Source organism: Colossoma macropomum, unplaced genomic scaffold (assembly GCF_904425465.1).
Source record: "Colossoma macropomum unplaced genomic scaffold, Colossoma_macropomum, whole genome shotgun sequence".
Taxonomy (NCBI): Eukaryota; Metazoa; Chordata; class Actinopteri; order Characiformes; family Serrasalmidae; genus Colossoma; species Colossoma macropomum.
This window is the reverse complement of record NW_023494801.1, coordinates 8,363,176-8,384,490: the sequence shown is the minus strand read 5'-3', so window position 1 is coordinate 8,384,490 and position 21,315 is coordinate 8,363,176. Positions and strand designations below refer to the sequence as shown.

The following is a 21,315-nucleotide window of genomic DNA, read 5'->3' as shown; positions in this document are numbered from 1 at the left end:
GCTAACTGATCATCTTGAGTGTAGATGTTACAAAAAAAAATTTACTCAGTTGAATTGATTAGAACAAATTCATTAATAAAAAAGTCTGTCCACAGAACCCTTAGTAAAGCTGATGACTAATGCTTTGCAGGCCAAAATCTACCTAAAACAGTCAAGCAAGGACAACACTGTTTCACTGACGTGAAGCACTGCACTTATGAGGCACCTTTATGTGCTAATACTGCCCCCTTGTGGAGAATTGCTAAATGTGAACGGGTGAGTTATAAGCCAGGTTCATTAGGCGCTTTGCATCCTTAAAATACAAAATAAATAAATAAAAACAACAAAAAAAAAAACAGACTTGCTTTTTAGGGTAGTGTTGTGCACATACATGCATAGTCAAGTGCAAAAAAGGGTTTTAATTGAGGTTTCACATTCAATATGTAAACATAATAAAAAAAAAAGCCTTTTTATGACAAAAATAAAACAATTTTGTAATAGTGCAACCTCAGTTGTACCACAGCCATCCCTGTATGGAAGTCCAAGAGAGCATAATTTGCCTTGCTCTCTCTGACTGGGTAAAAAAGAAAACCCACTTTAATTTCGTAAAAAAAAAAAATATTTAATAAACTGTGAATGGGAATGGGGAAAACTGGGTGGAAAAAAAATCCAATTCAATTTTATAAAAAAATTAATTTCATAAACTGTGTTAATAATGAGGGACTTTTAATGCTGTATTGATTGGGATATCAAACCTGTCAGGTCCTGAGCTGGATCTTTTTTTTAAACGCATTATTTATTTTAATGACAATCTATTACGGCATATATACAGCAAGGCCTCTGCAATAGACCTAGGGTACTGTTAGCCTCATAAAGGAATGTAAGACCAAAATTACACACTGTAACTCTTAGTACCCAATATTTGAAATGACCACATGTAAAATCACACAATTTATGTCTGAGAAATAAATAAAGATTTGTAAGCAACAATTATTATGTCCCTCTATTTGAGCTTTTCCTTGTTTTAGTCCACATCTTGCTACTCAACAGTCACTTCTGTCTCTGTCTGTTCCTCCATAGTGCTGTTTGTCCATGGTGCCGTCCTCCCTCACAGAGAGCAGAAGTAGTTGTGGAGAGGGAAGGCCGCAATTCCAGAGAGTGCGATACCAAAACTGTCCCCGACACTTGCAGCAGCCATTGCAAACTCCCGTTCACGGTCGCCAGTCTGTGTTGGAAAAATCCAAAAACATAGAGCCAAAAAACACAATAACCAAATCACATGGTAATAGCTAAGATTCACATGACAGTGCTGCTTCAAGACAAACAAAAAGGAAGTTTATATACCTCTTTGCTGATTAAGTAGAAAATGTTGACGTAGGCGGCTCCTCCCAGCAGACCTTCATAAAGAATTATAACAAATGCCAGCCACACATTGGGCAAGAACTGATAATACACTGCAAAAAGCAGCAGCACTGCATTGACACACTGTGAGAGAGAGAGAGAGAGAGAGAGGGAGAGAGAGAGACAGAGAGAGAGAGATTATTTAACTCTCTGTATTTTCCTCTTCACTGATCTCCTCCATTGCTTTTACACACCTGTAAGAAAGACAGCAGCCAGATTCTCCTGATCTTTATGCAGAAGAGAGAAGTGCGGGATATCATAACACCGATCTGGTACAGAGTCTGATACCTGAAATGTAAACAACAATGAACACAACAACGGAAATGATAAAGCAGTAATTGCTGTTGTCACATTTACTTATACATGTATTCACACACAGTCATATGGAAAAGTTTGAACACCCCTGATCACATTCTGTTCATTTTCTAAGTAAAGTTAGCACCTCCTTGATAGGGGACTTAAATATTCAATTTGTCTACAAATTTTAGTTACACATATTCTATTTATTTGCCGAGTTTCACATTTTGGAAAAAAATGAAACATAAAATAGATAATATAGGCCATAACTCTTGCAGAGGCATTTTATTTCTTTTCCTAATATGTTAAAATCAGCAAATAAACAATAATTGTGCATTAAAATGAGCAGAAGTGTTCTCTGTAGAGAATGTGTAACTTATTTTCACTTAGAAAACCAACAAAACATGTAAACGGACCAGGAGCATTCAAATGTTTGCATACTCAAGTAATAAATCTTTTTTGGAAAAAAAAACTTGTTTTTTTAAAGGAAATAGAGGCAGAGAACACCAGAGAAATGAACTGCTTACCAGCGGTACTGCTCTGCATGGGAGAGAGAGGAATTTCGAAAGTAGAGCAACTCCAACTGGACATAAAGAAAAAGAGGAAGAAATTGTATTTTTATTTACACCAATAACAATGTTTATTATATTCAAAAGTAACTGCCGTCATTTTATTTGTTAATTACTTATACAGTGTAGATTGCAATACTATAAGGTAGAAACCAGAAGTTATTTTAAGACGTTTTATTCAATAATCTGAGCTTCTGAGAACATGAAAAACTAATTCAATTATAAATAATATGTAAAGATCTATCTGCCTTATAACTAAGTAACCTAAGTTATCAGATTTGATCTGAATGTTTAATAAATACAACGTATTCTAGATATTAATTTTATTAGAACTGCACTCTAAATGTTTTTCAGCTTTCTACAGCTCTTTTCATCATTCTGGACACATCTAACATTTCTTCATTTTTTACAGATTCCTACTAATTAGTTGAAATGTATGTAAAGTAACAGCATTGTATGAAATCATTCTGTACATTTATCCTCAACAGATTGGGTTTATATTGGGGGTGGGCGATATGCAAAAAATATATCACGATACTTCAAGACATTTTCACGATACATGATGTGTATCACCATAGTTTGGTTTTCTTAGGTTTAATAAGTCGGAACGGATGAAATACAACCTGTAGTGCCACAAATAAAAATAACTAAAAATAATAGTAAACCTATAACTACAATGATTTTGAGCCGCTGCTTTACAAACTGCACTAAATTAAATCCAATCAAACAGACCTGATTACATCCATATTGTTTAAGTACTGACTATATTCATGATATGCTCAGAAAAGCCTATTGTGACATAATATCAATAAAATATCATCACAATGCAAACTCCTATTTTATATTATTAAAAACAGCGATTCTATTTTTTTTTTAATGGTAGTGTTTTAAAACAATATATTTTATTTATGTGCTTCACATTTCAAAGTGGTTCACTATGGGATTTAAAGGTAAACATATACTTTCTATTTATTCATATCTTCTTCAATTCAGCGATGTTGGGAGAGAGCACTCACCAGTCCCTGGTTAATGAAATACTCAGCGAAGTAGACCACAGCCAGAGGCACAATAAACCTCAGCAGACCCTGAAAGAGTGAATAGGGATGCATCACACATTCAGACACAAACACAGTGTGCGATGCAGCAAAGTGCAAAAACACTCAGATGTCTGTAAGCAGATCAAACAAAGGCACATTGAGCTCACCACCAAGGCTTCAGGTCGGCATAAGGTCAACATAAGACTACCTGTGTTAATGCAAGCTTACACAGTACAGCATTGAAAATGACAATGCAGACCACACACAAACTCCATCAAATGCACAGATATTTAAGGAGGGGCAAAATGGAAAAATACAACATCATGATACTTGGCTTTCGATTTCTGAGTCTTGCAAACAAGACAAAATGCACCAATGTTTAAAAGAAACAGTGAAAACCATTGTCATCTTGTGGTTACTGTGCAGTTTATGCAGGTACTGTAGACGGGTTGTTGTTATTTACATGGTCTCTAAAAATTGTCTAAATTTGTCTTTTCATTGATACATGCAGTTGGTCAATCTTCTAGAAGTACTGATGATTCCTTTGATACTTAATGAGGCATATTGTAATTTAATCACATGAATTATTTTCAGTTGTATGCCAAAATTTGGGCACCCCCCTGGTCAAATGACATGTTTTATTTTTTTTCCAATATGTTAGCAGACAAATAGAAATTGTGGACTAACAATTAGCAGAAAAATGCCATATTTAAGTATGCTTACTGTAGAGGATGTGTTAACGTTACTTAAAAAAATACACAAAAGTGGTCAAACTTCTGTATATGAACGCTTAGCAAAATCACACTTTCAACAGTGCAGGCCTGGATCTTAATTTATAGAAAATATCCAACAAATATATACAAATTATTTATATAATTTTAACTTTAAAACACGTTTTAAAAGCATATACATGGAAACATGAACAGAGGTATGAACAAACACACACACACACACACACACACACACACACACACACACACACACACACACACACACACACACACACAGACAGCTCACCGTCAGGATGTGTAGCTTGTTGAAGAAGGTCAGGGGTCCAGTCTGTCTGTCTTCTGTCAGGAGGAAGAAAGCATGGCCAGCACAGTTATCTAAATGAGTTACCACACAAATCACATTACACAAGCACATCAAATACGCAAGACAAACCATAGACTGCTGAAACTGAACAAGCAAATAAGGTTTAACATAAGGCTGCATTATATAACAAAATAATGAATTTGCGAAAAACACGACAATATAATAAAAACACATTTTTGAACCATTACAGTGACAAAATTAGAGACCAGCCTGTATTATATAGACCAAAATTATTTATGTTTGTTGAATGACGTGAAAGTCTTGATCCACAGAAACTTATTTGAGACATGTGAGAAATGCTCAGGATGCTCACAGCATGCAATAAAACATTTGTGATCTGTCTGAGGGCGTATTTACATTGCAAGCCTTGGTGGTATCACTACTGCAAAGGCAATATTGCGATAACGATTAACAATTGACATACTGTGCAGCCCAAACTCAAGCATTAAACAAGACTGAAATGTGCTCAAATACTACAGCACCTTTGGCCCTCTCATCTTGAACACAGTCTTCATCATTGTTGTCCCATATTAAGGGCTGTCTTTCCTGGGAGCCTCTATGGCATGCTTCTCTGGGCCTCCACTGTGGAAACGAGGGAGGAAAGACCAGAAGGACGAAGTAGCTGGAAAGCAGAAAGGGAAAAAAAGATGTAGTGCAGAAAGGGCAGGACAAAATGGTCAATGGTCAAATGTCAATCTAGTACACAATTAGCAGCACACTAGCAATATAGTTTCTAGGGAGTTTAAAGAGACTTGCACTGACCTGATCATCATAACCGCAGGGACGAGCAGCATGATCAGCAATGTAACCCGAGGTGACAGACCAGCCTGTGTGAGGGCAGAGTACAGAAGAGCTCCAGCGACCCCTGCACCCCCTGTACCAGATCCCCATCCACTCAGCACGTTGCTAAAAAAGAGACAATGACAAAAATAATCATTAACTGTTTCACATATTTTTAAAACACAAGTCAAAGTGTTTTTAACTAAGCTTGGTCAAGTAAAGAATAAAAAGTTAAAAATAATTTTTTAAATACATTTTTAATTGCATCAAGGCAGTTAATCGCGTCATAATGAAATCAACAAAGCTCGAAAAATGTAGGTAACACTTTACTGTAGGGTATTGTTCAAAAGGCTACATAAGCTTGTCATGACAACTGACATCACCCTACATAAATGTTTATAAACCCAATAGGTGTCATCGGTCATAAAGACTACTTTAACTAACTGATGAAAACTGGCAAATGTAACCTTCATTACACCATTTGAATAAGAATTTATGAACATTTATGTAGGGTTATGGCAGTTGTCATGACAAGCTTATGTAGGTCCTTATGAACAGTTCCCTACAGTACAGTGTTACTAAGAAAATGTTAGGATTCTAAGGCTAACAGAAAATACTAAACTAAGTATGTGAGGTAGTATACATATATGTGTGCGTGTGTCTCTCTGTGTGTGTACACAATGTTAACAAAAAGATGCTTGTAAAGGCTGGTAAGTAAGAGATTTTTAATACTGTAAATACCTGAATTCACCATAGTTAGATGGAATGGTTACTACTAAGGGTGTAAATTTCAATACAGTATCAAAGGGCTTTTTTTTCTCATTTCTCAAGTTGCTCATAAATTCTAGGGGTTGCGATTTTTGGAGATTACTTTGTAACTGAACATCAATGCGCTTATAGGTGTGTGTATAGTCATATGCAAAGGTTTGAATACTCCTGGTCAAATTACATGTTTGGTTGATTTTCTGAGTTAAAATAAGTTAAAACACCCTCTTAACTTAAATATGGCGTTTTCTGCAAATGTCAGCAATTTCTATTTATTTGCGAGTTTAGCATATTGGGAAAAATGAAACATAAAATATAAAATGTGCCATAACTGTTGCACAGGCCACATTCTATGTTTTATGTTTTGTCCAAAATGTTAAATCAACAAAAAACGTAATTTGAGCAGAGGCGTCCAAAAGTTTGCATACGACTGTATCATTCCAGCCCTAGTTATAAGCCCTAGTTACTGTCCACTCCTCAGAACATTCATGGCTAAAAAGACCAAACACGGTCTCTGACGATATATTTTTATACCTACATGCAGTGTCATTATGACACAGGTATTACACAGTTGTCAATGTAAGACAGATCATTAAAATGATCTACAACTAATCACGCCGTTTCCTCTCAGATCTAAATAGAAAGGCATTACTGAAGATGCTGTGGGCTGTGCATAGTAAGAGGAGTCTTACTTGCTGAAATAGACAGTGAGGGACAGGAAGGAGAGCTCCCCGAGACCTGAACTCACACTGGCAAAGATGACACCTAGAAACAGAAGTATTAGATTTAATCAACACAATTCAGAAGCAATTATAAAAAGAGGGGACAAAATGTAAAACAAACTCACACAGAGATATTGCTACATGCCTGTGATGCATGTATGTTTTGTTTTTCTCTCTTTTTTTTCTCTGCGCCCTTTCACTCTACCAATCCTTTATACAGGTGTGCCTTGGACCAATGAGGACATCATTGATGCTTGGCTGCGCTCTTCTGTCCACCAATCAGAGTCACTGCTGTCTGCCGAGAGGCAGGTTTTGGCAAATATAAGGACCCACCTGAGAGGAGTTGTGTGGGAACATTTAGCGTGTCTGGGACTTCTGGGGTGCAAGCAGTATTGTTAAGCTGTGCTACCTGACGGACTTGAAAATGTAGCTAAATGTAGCCAGAAAAACGGTTCACTTTGTTGCTCCCTTTCTTGTTCTCACTCTCTCTTGCTTCTATCACTCCAGTGCCATGTGTGGACAGGCAAGTTTGGGCACGCCTATACATACACGGTAGTTGTTTCATTGTTTAGACATCAGGTAAGGGGCGAGTGCCACCCGCTGTATTTTTTGGTGAGGATCAGACCAGGTTAGACAGGTTAGCTTTTGGTTTATTGGCTTTGGTTTATTGGTTTATTTGGTTTATTTCATTTCTTTGGCACCGTATTCAGTCCACCTTTGCGTTGGTTGGATCACCTAAGTCAATCTTCATACTTAATCAGTAGTTAGTCGAATCTGATCTCTTAACTCCATACTCATCCTGTGTATTATTAATTCCTAGCAATTGACAGCTCATTGCATAATGGTTTTGGCTCTTTCTTTATAAATATTATTCTTGTATCATACACTTTTGCAAGTGGGAAGTAAAGAAAAAAAGCATTGACTAAAATTGCAACTACTGTTGTTCGTGTCCTTCCCTTCCTTCTTCCATCACATGCCACGTTACCTCCTCTACAGCTAAGAGGAACGTAACAGATATACATATATTACCTAAGATGCTCATCCACACAGTTGCAGAAAACGACACCACCAAGAAGCTAACTGCTGCCGTGGCGACACACACCAGAACACGGAACCTGTCAATCACAAGATCAACCAAAAGTGGATAATGCATTTTGTTCTTCAGTGCAAAGTGTAAACTGAATGAAGTGCTTTAAATGCATAAAATGAATTTTATCCTTCTTCCAAAGTCTAATGTTTGACATTGATTTATTGAGCAGTCATATCTGTGGTCCTAGTTTCGTCTAAGTCAATTTTACTTGTTGATGGTCATTACCCATAAGGCACTTTGTGAATGTAAAATGGTGCTGTAAGCTTGATCAGAAATGTTGGTATGATGTCAGCCAGCAGGACAGCCTAAAGACAGAGAAGAAATAATGTGTGTGACCAAAGAACAGTCTGACTAGCATTTCATCACTGTTATATGAAAACCTATCTACATATCTTAAACCAACCAGTTACAGCTGTGTTCTCCCAATAAAATCTGCTCCCAGAGATCTCACTGACATTTTGTTCCCATTCAAAAAGACACTAAGATTCACACAAGCAGCTACCTCAACTGCCTTCCCATTTCTTTTTCATGTGCATCAAAAATGGTTAAAGGAGATATTTCTGAGGAGATTAGACAGAAGATAATCCATTTACACAGAGAAGGCAAAAGTAAAAAATAAGTAAAAAAGCGTTGGGTAAGGTTTTATAAACTGATGAGTCTTAATTTGCAATTGGATTACATGGATTGTGAGAAGCTGAAACAGCAACCAACTTTCAAGACTGAACTTTGGAGGTAAGGAAAAATATCACAGCAGATTTCTATGAAAAACTGAACGCAAGTCTCCCCAAAAGGATGGAAGCTGTAATAATAATAGGTAATAATAAGTTAACAAATAAAAAAATGTGATATTATATTTAGTTGTTGAGGTTTCTGTGTCATTTTTAGTTAACTATATGTCTTCTGCTGTTTTGCTGATGCTAAAAAAGAATAATTTGTACTTAATGGCTGCTTTCACTGGAAACATATGCGTATGAAACATATAAAGAAAACAGAATTTTGTCTGTGCATGCGTAGGAAAGACTTACTGCCGTAGACACAGGGTTGCAGTCATAGCGGCTACTGTTGCTGCTGTTTCCACTGTCTGACTGCAGGAGGCCTGGGGCTGGGGTCTACAAACCCAGACAAAACAAGGAAAACAGATGTAACAAGGTGAACCATCTCAAGATTAAGCCTGAGTTTCTATGTGACTAGCCTATATCTTCTGAACAGGCAGCCACAGTACAGTAGAATTTGGGAAAGTAGGATTTTTTTAACCCAATTACATTTTTCTAGTGAATTAAAGTGCTCAAAGAATATGCAGAGACCTTTTTCCTCAGATGTTTTCTTTAAACACTGTCTGAAGAAGTACTGTTAAATATATGTTTTCTTACAGGCACTGTTGCATTCTGGGATTCCTGCCGCTTTAAAATGTCATGTGCCGCACTCAGCATCACCACATAGGCAAAGTTATTACACAGACCAAGCAACCTGTGTAGAAAGAGACAGATAGAGAGAAAGAAAGATCAACAGACAACTCCTTGTATGTTCCTGTCCAAACAAAAGCAGGCTCTCTCAGCTCTGTGAGACGTCTCGCAGTTCTCCATACCAGTTTGTCTAGTCATATGAGAAGAAAGAACACACTCACCAAAACCCGCTTTGGTTCCTGAAGCGGGTTACACGGTCTGAGAATGCACACAAAAAACCTTACATCACACACTGCTAGTAACAATGACACTGATGTCATTCTAGCAATTTTATATGACACCTAATTCTAAATAAATCCTTAAGATCTAAACAAAGTCATTCAGAGTGGTTTAATGTAAAATATGCCATTCTGGAGAAATTTATTGAGCCAGAATTGCTCATAGTGGTAGCGATAGGAACTAGATGTTCAAAGCATTTAATGACTCTAAAACCTTCCTCACAGAACATTATTACATGAAATGGCAATGAATACACTGCCTGATGTTTGGGGCATTATTTATGATAGTTTTACAATGAAGTTGTGGCCTAAAATGCATTTTTATACATGGCAGAGAGGTACATGTAGGTCACTGTAAGGCACAATAATACCCAAAGAAAGCTTTTTTTTTAGTTTTATAACTATTTTACCCTCGCCATCATTACATATAAAAACTCAGAATACACATGTAGGATCACTGGTCATTCTGGATGGCAAATAAAATGTCTATTTGGTTCCCATCACTACCACTGTAAAGAAATCTGACCTTTTAAGTTTCTCTACAACGTATCTTTTCACATTAAAACTAACTATGTCTTTGTTTAATGTTCAAATTGTCAGATTTACAGTACTCTTAGGAAAATTCACTTTAGCTGTACAATAGTAATTCATCATTAACCCTGTTTCTGCAATTAACTATGGTGCCTTATAATTATGTTTATAAATATGTAACTATGACAGTGCCATGGTTTTACCAGGGTATTTTAGGGCAAATCTTTTTGTTATACACTTAACTATACCACTGCCACGATTTTACTGTAAATATAAATATAGCCTTTTATTTACTATCCAAAACCAAAAGTGAACCTACACATGTCTTTTACTCTGGTAAAACAGTAGTAAATCTGGGAAAATATGTTTTCTTCTGGGGAACTATTTTGCATTATAATGCATGTACCTGCATTCACCTCTCCACCATGAATGCCTTTTAAAATATACTTTTCAGGCCAAAACCTTACCTCAAAAATGCTGTCTCAGAAATCAGGCAGCCAATTCATGTCATAACTTGCTGTGATGAGGCATTAAATATTTTAGACATCTGGTTCCTATCACCACAACTGTAAACAATTCTGACTCTGTAAGTTTCTCTAGAATGGGGCATTTCACATCAAACCACTTTGTTCACATCGTAATGATTTAATTATGCAGTTTTTTTTTTTGTTTGTTTTTTAAAGTGGAATTCCACTTTAAGTTTTTTTTTTTTGACCTGGTGCTTTTTTGCTTCTACTCAAGTTGTTCTTAAGAATGAATTTTGTCTTTTACTTCACTCATTATTTCACATAAGTAACAGGTTTTACTTGAGTATGGGTTTAAAGTATATGTGTGAGAGAGAAACAGATTTATTACAGAAGCCATTTCTAAGCCATTTAATGTAAAAACGTCCTGTGATGTAGTTTAAGAGGCATCAAATTCTTCGGGGGTCTGGTTCCGATCACCACCACTGTAAACAATTCTGACTCTAAGTTTCTCTAGAACTGAGCATTTCACTCCAAACCACTCTGAATGACTTTGTTTGTGGAATTTCCCTTTAGGAAGAGCAATACTCTTACCAATGAATTGTGTTTCTGGATTCGAGGGTTAATTTAAGGTTACACTAACGTCTTATTTTAACAAACACGGTCATCTGTATTTATATAAATTACATTGCAGCAGCAGCACAGCAAAGGACTCGCAAGACAACATCTGGATACAACTGAGTATGATTACCAGCACTCTTTCATAAGAATATCTTAAGAATTTACCACAATAAACGGTGTAATGTGGACGTACCTTCAGTGTCGGTGTCTCTGGCAGGATCAGCATTAACGCTGTCTGTGTGATCCATAGCGCTACTGAACACTCAGACCAGCCACAGCCTCACAACTGAACTCAACTGAACTCAACTGAACGGGCTCTCAGCTATGAGCGCGGAATACGCGGTTTTCCACGAATCTCACAACTGCTTTATCTAAAAAGATATATCATATATAAGTAAATAACGAGGATATTGCCATCGCTAAGTTTTTCTTTCTTCCTCTTTTTTCTAGTAAAGTCAGCTGTTACACGAGAATCCAGCTCCAACATCAGCGCAACGACGAAATCCCTCCCCGACACGAACCAACGAGTAAACAGTTCCGCTTTCTGCCGCAGATCCGGCTGTTTGATGTGAGAGGCTCCAGAGTCAGAATCGTTCACAGTGGTGGCGCTGAGAACCAAACGTCCGTCTCTAAAAGCTCTGTCACAGAAAGGTATTACATGAAATATTTCTGAACACGCTACCTAATACCTGGAACATTGTTTTATGAAAGTTTTGGCAGGATTTTGGCCTAATATATGTAAAATGAAAAATAGTTCCCAAAGAAAACATATATTTTTTCAGATTTACCACTATTTTACCATCATCAGCATTATACATTAAAGGTCTGAAGACACATGAAGGTTCACTAGTGAATAAAATGGCTATATTTGGGCTGTTGTCATCGCACCCCTGGTTTCTACCATCACAACTGCAAGGAAATCTGAGATGACGTTTCTCTTCAATACACCATTTCACATCAAAACACTTTGAATAACTGTTTACATCCCAATAGCTAAATTATGTAGAAATTTTGAAAAAGCGGTGGAATTCCCCTTTAAATATACACACATACATGTACACACCACACACATAATGTATATATAAGGTGTTACATTAAGGTTGCTTCATCACACAACATAAAGTGACAACCTTGATATTTTAGTTTTGAGGCAGCAAGGCAAACTAGAATGCATTAATCTGAAACAATGGGCTCCAAAGCAACTATAGAATAAAAGCACATTGAAATGTCTCCAGCTTGATCAGAAGTCTGATAAGATGGTTTCATTTTGGTTGTTAACAATACCAATTAATTGCATTTAGCAACTGTGTGGTCTGTGTACTTTTGCAGTAGAACAAGACTTACAGCAGATTTACTCGACTAAAGTTGATAAATGCAGTAATTAAACAAGACAGTATTAAGTGAACAGCTTTACAAAAATACATACGATATGTAAATAAGCCAAAAACAAGTTTCTCATCTGAACCTATAAACGGGCCTTTATTTCTGTTCCCCTTTTCCACCCACAGGCTGACAGAATGGCTACGTTTCCCCTTTCTTTAGGGTCAACAGAGTGAAAAACTGAAATTGTAGATGACAGATGATTCAAAACATTACATTCTTAAACAAGCCAATGCTGAATCCAAACTGGAAGCTTTCAGATGGGGCAGTGTTGCTATGACAGGCATATGTCCCAAAATGCCTGCCATCATCATATTTCCAATAAATCGCTTTTTCTTTTCATTATTTTTAGTTTCATCCTCAGGACATGAGTGACAACAAACCATAGTGTACTTTACATGCCAACGACCACTGTGGTTGGCATGTGAAGTACACTATGTGGCCAAAAGTTTGTGGACGCTTGGCCTTTACACCTGTATGAGCTTGTTGGTTTGTTTCAAAATCATGGGTATTAATATGGAGTTGCCACCCACATTTATATTGTACATGATTCAGCACCTGCCAGCCCCACTCTATGAGTTTGTGTGGTCTACCGCTTTGCGACTGAGCTACTGTTGTTCTTAGATGCTTCCATTTTACAGTAGCACTTACAGCTGACCAGGGCAGATCTTTCAGGGCAGAAAATTCACAAACTGACTTGTGGCAAAGGTGGCATCCTTTAACAGTGCTTCATTTAAAGTCACTGAGCTCGTCAGGGCGACCCATTCTACTGCCAGTGTTTGTCTATGGAGATTGCAAGGCTATGTGCTTGATTTAATACCCCTGTTAGCAATGGGTGTGGCTCAAACACCTGAACTCAATAATTAGGAAGAGTGTGCACATACTTTCGTTTTTGCAAGACAAAAGATCTTGAAGCGAAACTTCTTGAAAGCATAGCCATGTCATATAAAGAGAAACTCCACACGTTTACAAATTAAAAGATTTATTTACTTATTTATTACAATTTCTATATAAATATAAAAAATATAAAACGTTTTACACCAAAGTTACATGTTAGAAAAACTGGTACTTGATGAATAAACTAACATTATCACAACAGATGGGACACAATCTTAATCTGGCTTTTCCAATATAGTACACACTGTAAGTGACTACTGACAGGATCTGTTTATTAAATCTTACTGGGGGCCAAAAAAGCCTCTGAACTATACAAAATAACAAATAAGGCCTCATATGTTGACCCTGTTTCAAGTATTTACTTTCTGTGAGCACCAGATCAGCAATGCAACACTTAATTAGTGCCACTTAAAAAGGAGTACATATGAGAAGGAACACAACAATAGCTTTTGCTTGTACATTTTAAACATACATTTTAAAGGCGAGTGCAAATGGTAGAAAATTCAGCAGTAGTAGAATAATTCGCCGAATATTGGTAAATGCTGGACTTCTACTTGTGGTTTTCTAAGCACAGATAGAATGTGTAATTTCTTCTTGACTCACTTTGTTGACAAACCTCACATCAGGAGTGAGCAATCTTCTAAGCTGATCTTTCAAAAGGCCCCATTAGGTTAGGTTAGGTCCACATGTAATGCTCAGGTACACCAAAGAAAACAGTAATGTGTTTGAAACAACAGGACAACAAAAGCATTTAACTGCTGTAAACAAAAAGCACAAAAGCATTTCTGAAAACAAATGTCAACAACAAACCTTCACACGTGACCGTGTGTATTTTCTAATGTGGCAAATTTTGCACTTACAAAACCCGCCCTGTCCCCTTCCACTTCTCTCTATTTGAACTTGATCTCGAAGCAGAAGCAGTTGATGGAGTCACACTCTGGTGGCTGGCAGGTGCAGGCACAGTCCCACATCACACACTGCATTAGAGATGGTAAATAATGAACATGCAAGCAGGGCAGCAAAGAGCAAATAATTAAATAAATAAATTAACAACATCCTATCATTAAATCCATGTCCACTTACTGAGGCTTAACACCACCTGATATAGAGCTTGAAGCCATTGCATACAGCACTGTGCAAAAGTCAGAGACCAGTCAAAAAGTTCAGTGTCAGGAAAATAAGGACAAAAATTATATATAACAGAAAATCTCAACAACTAAATCTAATTTCCAGCATTTAATGTGTCTACTTTTTGTCTTTATTACATCTTCCATTCTTTTCAGGAGACTTTGCTTTCAGGTTTTCAAATAAATCAGAAGGGATATTTTTCTACACCTCCAAAGTTCAGTCTTAGAAGTTTGTTGCATTTTCTGCTTGTCCTAAATACATTAGTAATGCTAAATACATTCAATGATGTTGAGGTCTGGACACTTTTTCTAAGAACAGCAGTTTCTTTGTTTTGCAAATTTTCTTCTTTTTCTTCCTTTTCTCAGTAAAGGCTTCTTGACAGCTACACATTCTATCAGACCCATAGTGTTGAGTTGTCTTCTCACAGTGGATGGATGGACAGAGATAACGGGGGATTCGAAGTAAGAGTGGAGCTTGATTTTCTCCTCTCTCAAATTTAAAAGCTTTAAGTGCTGTTTATTTGATGGTGACAGATTTGGTGGTCTACCAGGTCTTGCACAGTTGTTTGGAGTCCTATTGTCTCGGTATCTTTTAATAATTTTTTGAAGTCTAGATTTGGAAAATCCTGGTAACTTGTTTTTAATGGCCAGTATTATTGGAGATTGAACAAATGAAGGGTGGTTGCTGACTTTTCCACAGTACTGTATAAAAACACAGAATGTAATGTTTGGCGGAAGTGTTCACTGGAAGGAAGGTTTGATATTTAAAAACCAAAAGGAGTCATTTTTTATTTAAGTGCTATCCAAATTGGAACCACTAATTATAAAATTGGCAGAACGGACAAAATCTGACACAAAAGTTATGTACATATGTGAGCGTCATGAAAAACAAATTATACAGTATATGGTTGTGCACCATCACTGTACAAGTGTAGATTATTTTCATCTTCCTTATATTTTCCACTTCCTTCTTAACTGCCTCCAAAGAAGTCCAGAAGCTCTTACATTTGGAGAGGGGCAGGAGTAGTCAAGGCAGCTGCGCAGGGATGGAGGACGGCAGTCACATGACTGAGCACACATGTGACAGTATTCAAAAGGAGATACACTTGGGCAGCAGTTTGTACACTGAGGATCGCACTGGGCCTACAATGGTAGAGTCAAATCATAGACAGGATACAGCTACATAGTAAACATATCAGAGCAAACATAATTACAAATCTTCCAGTTTCATTTCTAGTTCAATGATGGACTTGCACTTCAAATTTCCATTACGCTACGGCTCAAAAGAATAGGTTATTTATTCAACCAACAATGCAGGCCTTTCACCCCTCCTACTACTCCTCATTACAGAAAAAGAAGTGCCTTAAGAACAGATACTTACCTTCAGACAGTGATGACACCATAAGACACCCGCAAGGAATAACATATAGAGTCCAATCGAGATCATGACAATGGCAGGGAGAGGTAGGGAGAGAGCCCATAAAGGGACCGCCTGAGAAGTGGAGGAGTTGCCAAGTAAATTACAGAGCAAGACACATAATCAAGGTATAGTAACATCTAACATTTGAAGTAAAAGAGTTTGATGTACTATGCACAAGTTACAGGCAAAGCAACAAAAGCACATTGTTTAAGGGATAAAAAGAGGCTGAAATGGCAAAAAACAGCTGTTTTGGCTAGTAGTGATTTTATATATGTCTATCTGGTTTTCCCTTAAAATAAAATAGAAGAAAAATTACAGAAAAATGTAGGGTATAGGCACTTGAACAAAATGGTAGCTAGTAATTCTTTTGACTGCTTAAAAAATTATTCATGTGGATTAGCACTGTGCTGGGGAATTAAATAGATGAATATATAAATATATGTCAGTTAATCGGTTCCGCAGTGCTTCTCACTCTCTCTGGATGAACACAGGAACTAAACCCATAGCCTCTAGTAAAAAAAAATAAAAAATTCTAAGTAGCTCTCTCCAACAGGACCAAGCCAGCTCCACTATAGGGAGCACATTTTAGAAGAGGTGGGCACTGATTACTTACATTTCCTCAGTTACATGTACTAAAAAAAAACATTTAATGGATCTGTACTTTCCTGAGTATTTCCAAATGATAATACTTTTACTTTTACTCAAGTATAGTTGTTCAATTCACAGTCACGCTAGTCTAAAAAGAAACTTCAATGTATTTTCTCCTCCATATCACCTTTATGTGAGAGGTGAAGTTGCCCTTGCTCACCTCTTTTGGGTGTGCCTAAACGTTGCCAAGTACTGAGGCGATATATTTAGAAGCTACTTAAAGGCATTTTATATCCCCACACCTGGAAACTGCTCTGTCTGGTTTTTCATTGCCATTCCAATACCCTAATAACTGTACACAAACAACTGTCACACATGACATGATAATTGCCAAGAAGATTGTTTTACGGTTACGGAAATCAGATACCACCCCTATGTTCAGAATACGGCTTAGAGAATTTGTGAATATGTTGCATACACTGAGAGGCTCAGCTATGACCTATCTGGTAGTTTATGGAAGTTTTTCAAAACATAGAACCCATTTTCAGAGAACTTAACCAATGACTTTGATCGCTCTTGATTCAAATTCTTAACAGCAGCGTAAGATGTATGCAAACCTTTTTGTAGTGTGCCCATTAATGATAACACCTTTTTTTTCTCTATCATTCTCTCTCTATCCTTCTTGCTTTGCATTTCTATGTTATGTTTTTTTCTGTTCTTCTCTGCTGTTACATTGTATTATTGCTACAATATTAATGTGTTAACATTTATAAGTATGCAATGTTTCTGAAATGTCTATAAATGTATCAAAAACATATTCTAGTACTTATCATTTAGTTAGCAATTCCTTTTTTTCTGTCTATTTTAGTCCAACACTGCATCGAAAAGAGAAAAAGAGAGTCTTAACAAGCTCCAGTTGACTGATGCTGGATGTATTAAGAAACTTCACTGTAGGTACATAAGTTATGTAATACTTAAAGGGGAACCCTCCCTTTTTTAATTTTGCAGAATTCAGTGGTTGAGACGGTTGAGTGTTTTAATGTAAACAGGTTCATTGTAGAGGAACTTATGAACTCTTTTTTTTTTTCTTTTCAATGGAAGTGACAGGAACCATGGGTCGCAATGTCTACAGCACAGATTCAGCCTTTTTATTTACTATCCAAGACCACCAGTGAACTTTTTCACACATTTTTTTCAAGATTTTATATGTAATGTCGATGATGGTAAAACAGCAGTAAATCTGAGAAAATATGTTTTCTTTCGGGGACTATTTTGCCTTATGCACCATGCATGTACCCCTCCACCATGAACGGCTTTTGAAACATAGCCAAAACCTTTTCTGTTTTCAGATATCAGGCAGCCATTTCATGTAATTACTTTCTGCATTAAATGGCATTAAATGCGTCAGACGTCTGGTTCCTATCACCACAACTGTGAAAAATTCGGACTGTTAATACTTTCTAGAATGGAGCACTTCAAACCAAACCACTTTGTTTACATCTTATTTAATTATGCAGAATTTTTGAAAAAACGGTGGATTTCCCCTTTGAGCATTTTTGACCTGGTGCTTTTTTTGCTTCTACTCAAGTCGTTTTAAAAAGGTATTTTGTCTTTTACTTGAGTCATTATTTGACATTAGCCTCAGCTTTAACTTGAATATGGGTTTGAAGTGTGGGTTGTCAGCATCTCTGAATATGAGAGGAAAACAGATGTAGCACAGAAAACAATGAAGCTTTGGTCGGTTTTGGTGTTCAGTACTAGCAGTACGAACACATAACGCTTAGGGCTCACTGGTGGCTAAATCTCTCATCGTTCGCCGTTTAACTGTAGTTTTGAAAGCAAACGCGATGCCACGCTGTTTAGCTCAGTTGGGCGAGCTAACGTTAGCAGTGACCATACATACCATCGTCATTACATTCATGAACCGCTCGTCCTGTAAAGAAACTCGTGTTAGCCAGCTATATCGTCTCCGGGCATCTCGGTGTGTGACTGACAGGCGTAGCTAGCTAAGTAATAAACGAGGAGAAAGCAAAGGTTGAATATTGCATAAAATCCTCTCCGGTGAAATTTAGCAATGTAATCGAAAAGCGTTGTCCAGGCAACTAGCAGCTTTTTCTTCTTCTATAGAGATTTGCGACAGGCTGAACGCTGCGCTGCTGCCACCTACAGTACAGATTGAATAGTATTTTCCTCAGGTCCTCTTTTACGGTGAGTACTAAGAGAAGCGGACGCCCTCTACTGTCTTTCTGACAGTCAGGCCTGTTAAGTCTGTCTTTTATCGATCGATAAAAGGCATTTTCCATTAATAGAGTTCAATTTATGTCCCAATACCTTTTTAAAAGCAGTAAACTGACTGTTGTTTTTTATTTCCGTGACAAGTGAACGAACCTCTACTTCAACTTAAAACAAAGATATTAAAAGTAGCTTTTAAATGATCACAAAAACACATATAATGTCTGTATCCACCTTTAATATGGTGATTTTGGGCTGTCCCAGCTCACTGACAATGAACTTGTCTATTAAATATGTTCATAAAAATGACTACAAATGGGGCTTATTCGCCAACCGTTCTCAAGAAGAAATTTCTTCTTAAAACCCACTTTTCATGCAGTTTTCATGAGGATTCTGACACTCACCAACATTTTCTTGTTTGGGATTTGTTCTTAGGTAAGAACAGAATCTGTGCACACTCAGGAGAACAAGGTGTGAACAATTCTGTGGTTTAAGAACACGTCATGAATCTGACATAGACTTTTTCTTAGAACCTTTCTCAAGAACACATTTAGGAAAAGGATCTTTGGGAAGATATTGGTGAATGAAACCCAATGCTATTTGGTCACATTCCAAGCAATTTAATGTTAAAATAATTATTTTAACAAAAAAAAAAAAAGTCTATGTTATGCACATTTTATGTGCAGCCCTGTCACCTGTCACCCAAACCTGTTCCCCCTCGGAAAAAATGGAAGACTCAGTTTAGTATTCTTATTCTTTTTTCTCAATTTATACACAAAAACTCATTTGACTGCAGGGGTAAAGCTAGATCATTTAGCTTGAGGGCTCCTCTCGCCAACCAATCAGCACTCAGTAGCAGTAATGCTAGCGTCCTGCTGCCCAAAACCTGTTTTCAGTACAAAAAAGGAAACAAACAGGTAAGTTTTATTTGTTTCTCATAAACCGGCTCTGGCATGGCCAGGTTTGACAAATGACTCAGCTGACCGCATGCCATTTAGGGAGAGTATTCCATGAACATACTTTAAAAGCAAAACAGGTTATCATACCAAAAAGAAGAAACCGCAATAAAAATATGCAGATATGCAGATACAGTTTCTTTATGTGGTTTCAGAGGTAACGAAACGTGAGATGCTGCTGGAAATTTCTTTCTATTCACATCTCATCAGCTGTCATGATGGCGAAGATAGAAACAAAAGGATGTCTGGCAAGTTTCATTTCAAAGCCAAAAGTCTTAAGACAGTGTGGGCAGTTGGTGGAGTTTTAAATAGGGTGAGGGGGAGAATACATTCAGTACATTTGGTCTTGGTCATCTACAACCAAACAGAACATGAAAAGTTTTAAACTGAAATATATTTCATTACTTGTAGTTAACTGAAGTTCTAAAAGTAGTTTACCACTGTTAGATAAGAAGTAACCAGCTGCCTCCTGCAACTGCTTCTTGGAGACCATGGAATCAAGTGGTCATATCCTCTCTCAGCACATCGGTGACTGTAACAGAATTTATGACAAAAAAAGAAAGATGAGGCCATAAGGAAATGTGAAGTTTATTCCTAAGACTAAGTGTCATTTCTTGTACTTGAGTTGTTCTTGTTCTTCCTAACTGGCCCAGCTCACTGTAGTTATCTCCACGGTTCACGTGAAGAACCTACCACGCAGGTTTTAGGACCAGTTAAGTCACAAATTTGTTGGCTTGTTGGCTGTTTTAAAGACACCAGCCATTGTTTTAAAAAATGTCTTATGCAATGAGTTTACTCTCTACTCTACTCTTTAACACCCACCAGAATCGACCTGTCATCCACAAACACACATACACACACGCACACTCGCACACACACACGTTCCATATGTATATCATTATATGTTTCTACACTCATTGTCCATTTTATCAGCTCCACTTACTATATAGGTGCACTTTGTAGTTCTACAATTATAGACTGTAGTCCATCAGTTTCTCTGCATACTTTGTTATCCCCCTTTTACCCTGTTCTTCAGTGTTCAGGACCCCCATCAAACCTCACAGAGCAGGTACTATTTGGGTGGTGGATCATTCTCAGCACTGCAGTAACACTGACGTGGTGGTGGTGTGTTAGTGTGTGTTGCGCTGGTCTGAGTGGATCAGACACAGCAGTCTGATTCCATTCCTCTTAAATCTTCACTTTAAAGTGTCAACTAGGGTAGGGTAGCCCATACAAAAAAAAGGTATACTTAAAGTTCATTTTAGTAAATAAACTTAAGTAAAGTTCAGGTATATTTCCCAAGTATACTTAATGTAGTAAGTATACTAAAATCAATGTACTGTATACTTAAATAAGTATAAGCCAAGTATACTAAACTATAATTTTGTTTAGTATATCTCTAATAAGTACATAAAAGTATACTGAAAGCATACTGACTTATTTTTTTTTAGTTTAAAAGAAGTATACTAATAGCACACTTAAATACACTTCTTTTTGGAAGGGAAGATAGGACCAGTAACACGTGAATGTAATGTGAAGTGTGATGAGTGAACCATGAAGAAACAGGACAGAAACACGTCTTATGTTTTTTTACCATTTAATGCACGCTGGGGTAGACATGCAGTAACGTTAAGGCCACAAAGAGACCACCAAGAATATGATTATTTACACCATTAGCAATAC

At 37.0% G+C, this 21,315-nt stretch overlaps 2 protein-coding genes across 3 annotated transcripts; both read right to left on the bottom strand.

Moving 5' to 3' along the window:
* Window positions 1-917: 917 nt before the first annotated feature.
* Window positions 918-11,541, bottom strand: cln3 (CLN3 lysosomal/endosomal transmembrane protein, battenin). Of its 2 annotated transcripts, none has more exons than XM_036590330.1 (15): window positions 11,226-11,541; window positions 9,360-9,396; window positions 9,106-9,202; window positions 8,761-8,844; window positions 7,961-8,040; window positions 7,675-7,760; window positions 6,616-6,688; window positions 5,141-5,284; window positions 4,861-5,000; window positions 4,301-4,389; window positions 3,263-3,331; window positions 2,205-2,260; window positions 1,575-1,668; window positions 1,324-1,464; window positions 918-1,204 (listed from the first exon to the last, which is right to left on the bottom strand). In XM_036590330.1, exons 1-15 carry the CDS (start codon window positions 11,278-11,280, stop codon window positions 1,088-1,090), a joined length of 1,362 nt encoding a protein of 453 aa, XP_036446223.1. In that variant the 5' UTR covers window positions 11,281-11,541; the 3' UTR covers window positions 918-1,087. The 2 variants fall into 2 exon arrangements, with proteins under 2 accessions (XP_036446223.1, XP_036446224.1); XM_036590331.1 differs by having other exon boundaries at window positions 4,301-4,353.
* Window positions 11,542-13,377: 1,836 nt separating this feature from the next.
* On the bottom strand, window positions 13,378-18,537 carry si:ch211-198p11.6. The gene is made up of 4 exons (XM_036589964.1): window positions 18,348-18,537; window positions 15,818-15,928; window positions 15,442-15,579; window positions 13,378-14,286 (listed from the first exon to the last, which is right to left on the bottom strand). The coding sequence occupies exons 1-4, from the start codon at window positions 18,363-18,365 to the stop codon at window positions 14,200-14,202; spliced, it is 354 nt and encodes a 117-aa protein (XP_036445857.1). The 5' UTR covers window positions 18,366-18,537; the 3' UTR covers window positions 13,378-14,199.
* Window positions 18,538-21,315: the final 2,778 nt, after the last annotated feature.

What these genes read in the sequence shown, in the direction of transcription:
- cln3 (XM_036590330.1), bottom strand. Translation starts at nt 11,280, where the DNA reads ATGGATCACACAGACAGCGTTAATGCTGATCCTGCCAGAGACACCGAC. An exon ending in TCAAGATGAGAGGGCCAAAG is followed by an intron (nt 4,390 to 4,860) that starts GTGCTGTAGTAT and finishes TAACTCATTTAG; the next exon opens with ATAACTGTGCTGGCCATGCT. An exon ending in CATGCAGAGCAGTACCGCTG is followed by an intron (nt 1,669 to 2,204) that starts GTAAGCAGTTCA and finishes TTTACATTTCAG; the next exon opens with GTATCAGACTCTGTACCAGA.
- si:ch211-198p11.6 (XM_036589964.1), bottom strand. An exon ending in GGTGTCATCACTGTCTGAAG is followed by an intron (nt 15,580 to 15,817) that starts GTAAGTATCTGT and finishes CTACCATTGTAG; the next exon opens with GCCCAGTGCGATCCTCAGTG. An exon ending in ACTCCTGCCCCTCTCCAAAT is followed by an intron (nt 14,287 to 15,441) that starts GTAAGAGCTTCT and finishes TCTCTAATGCAG; the next exon opens with TGTGTGATGTGGGACTGTGC.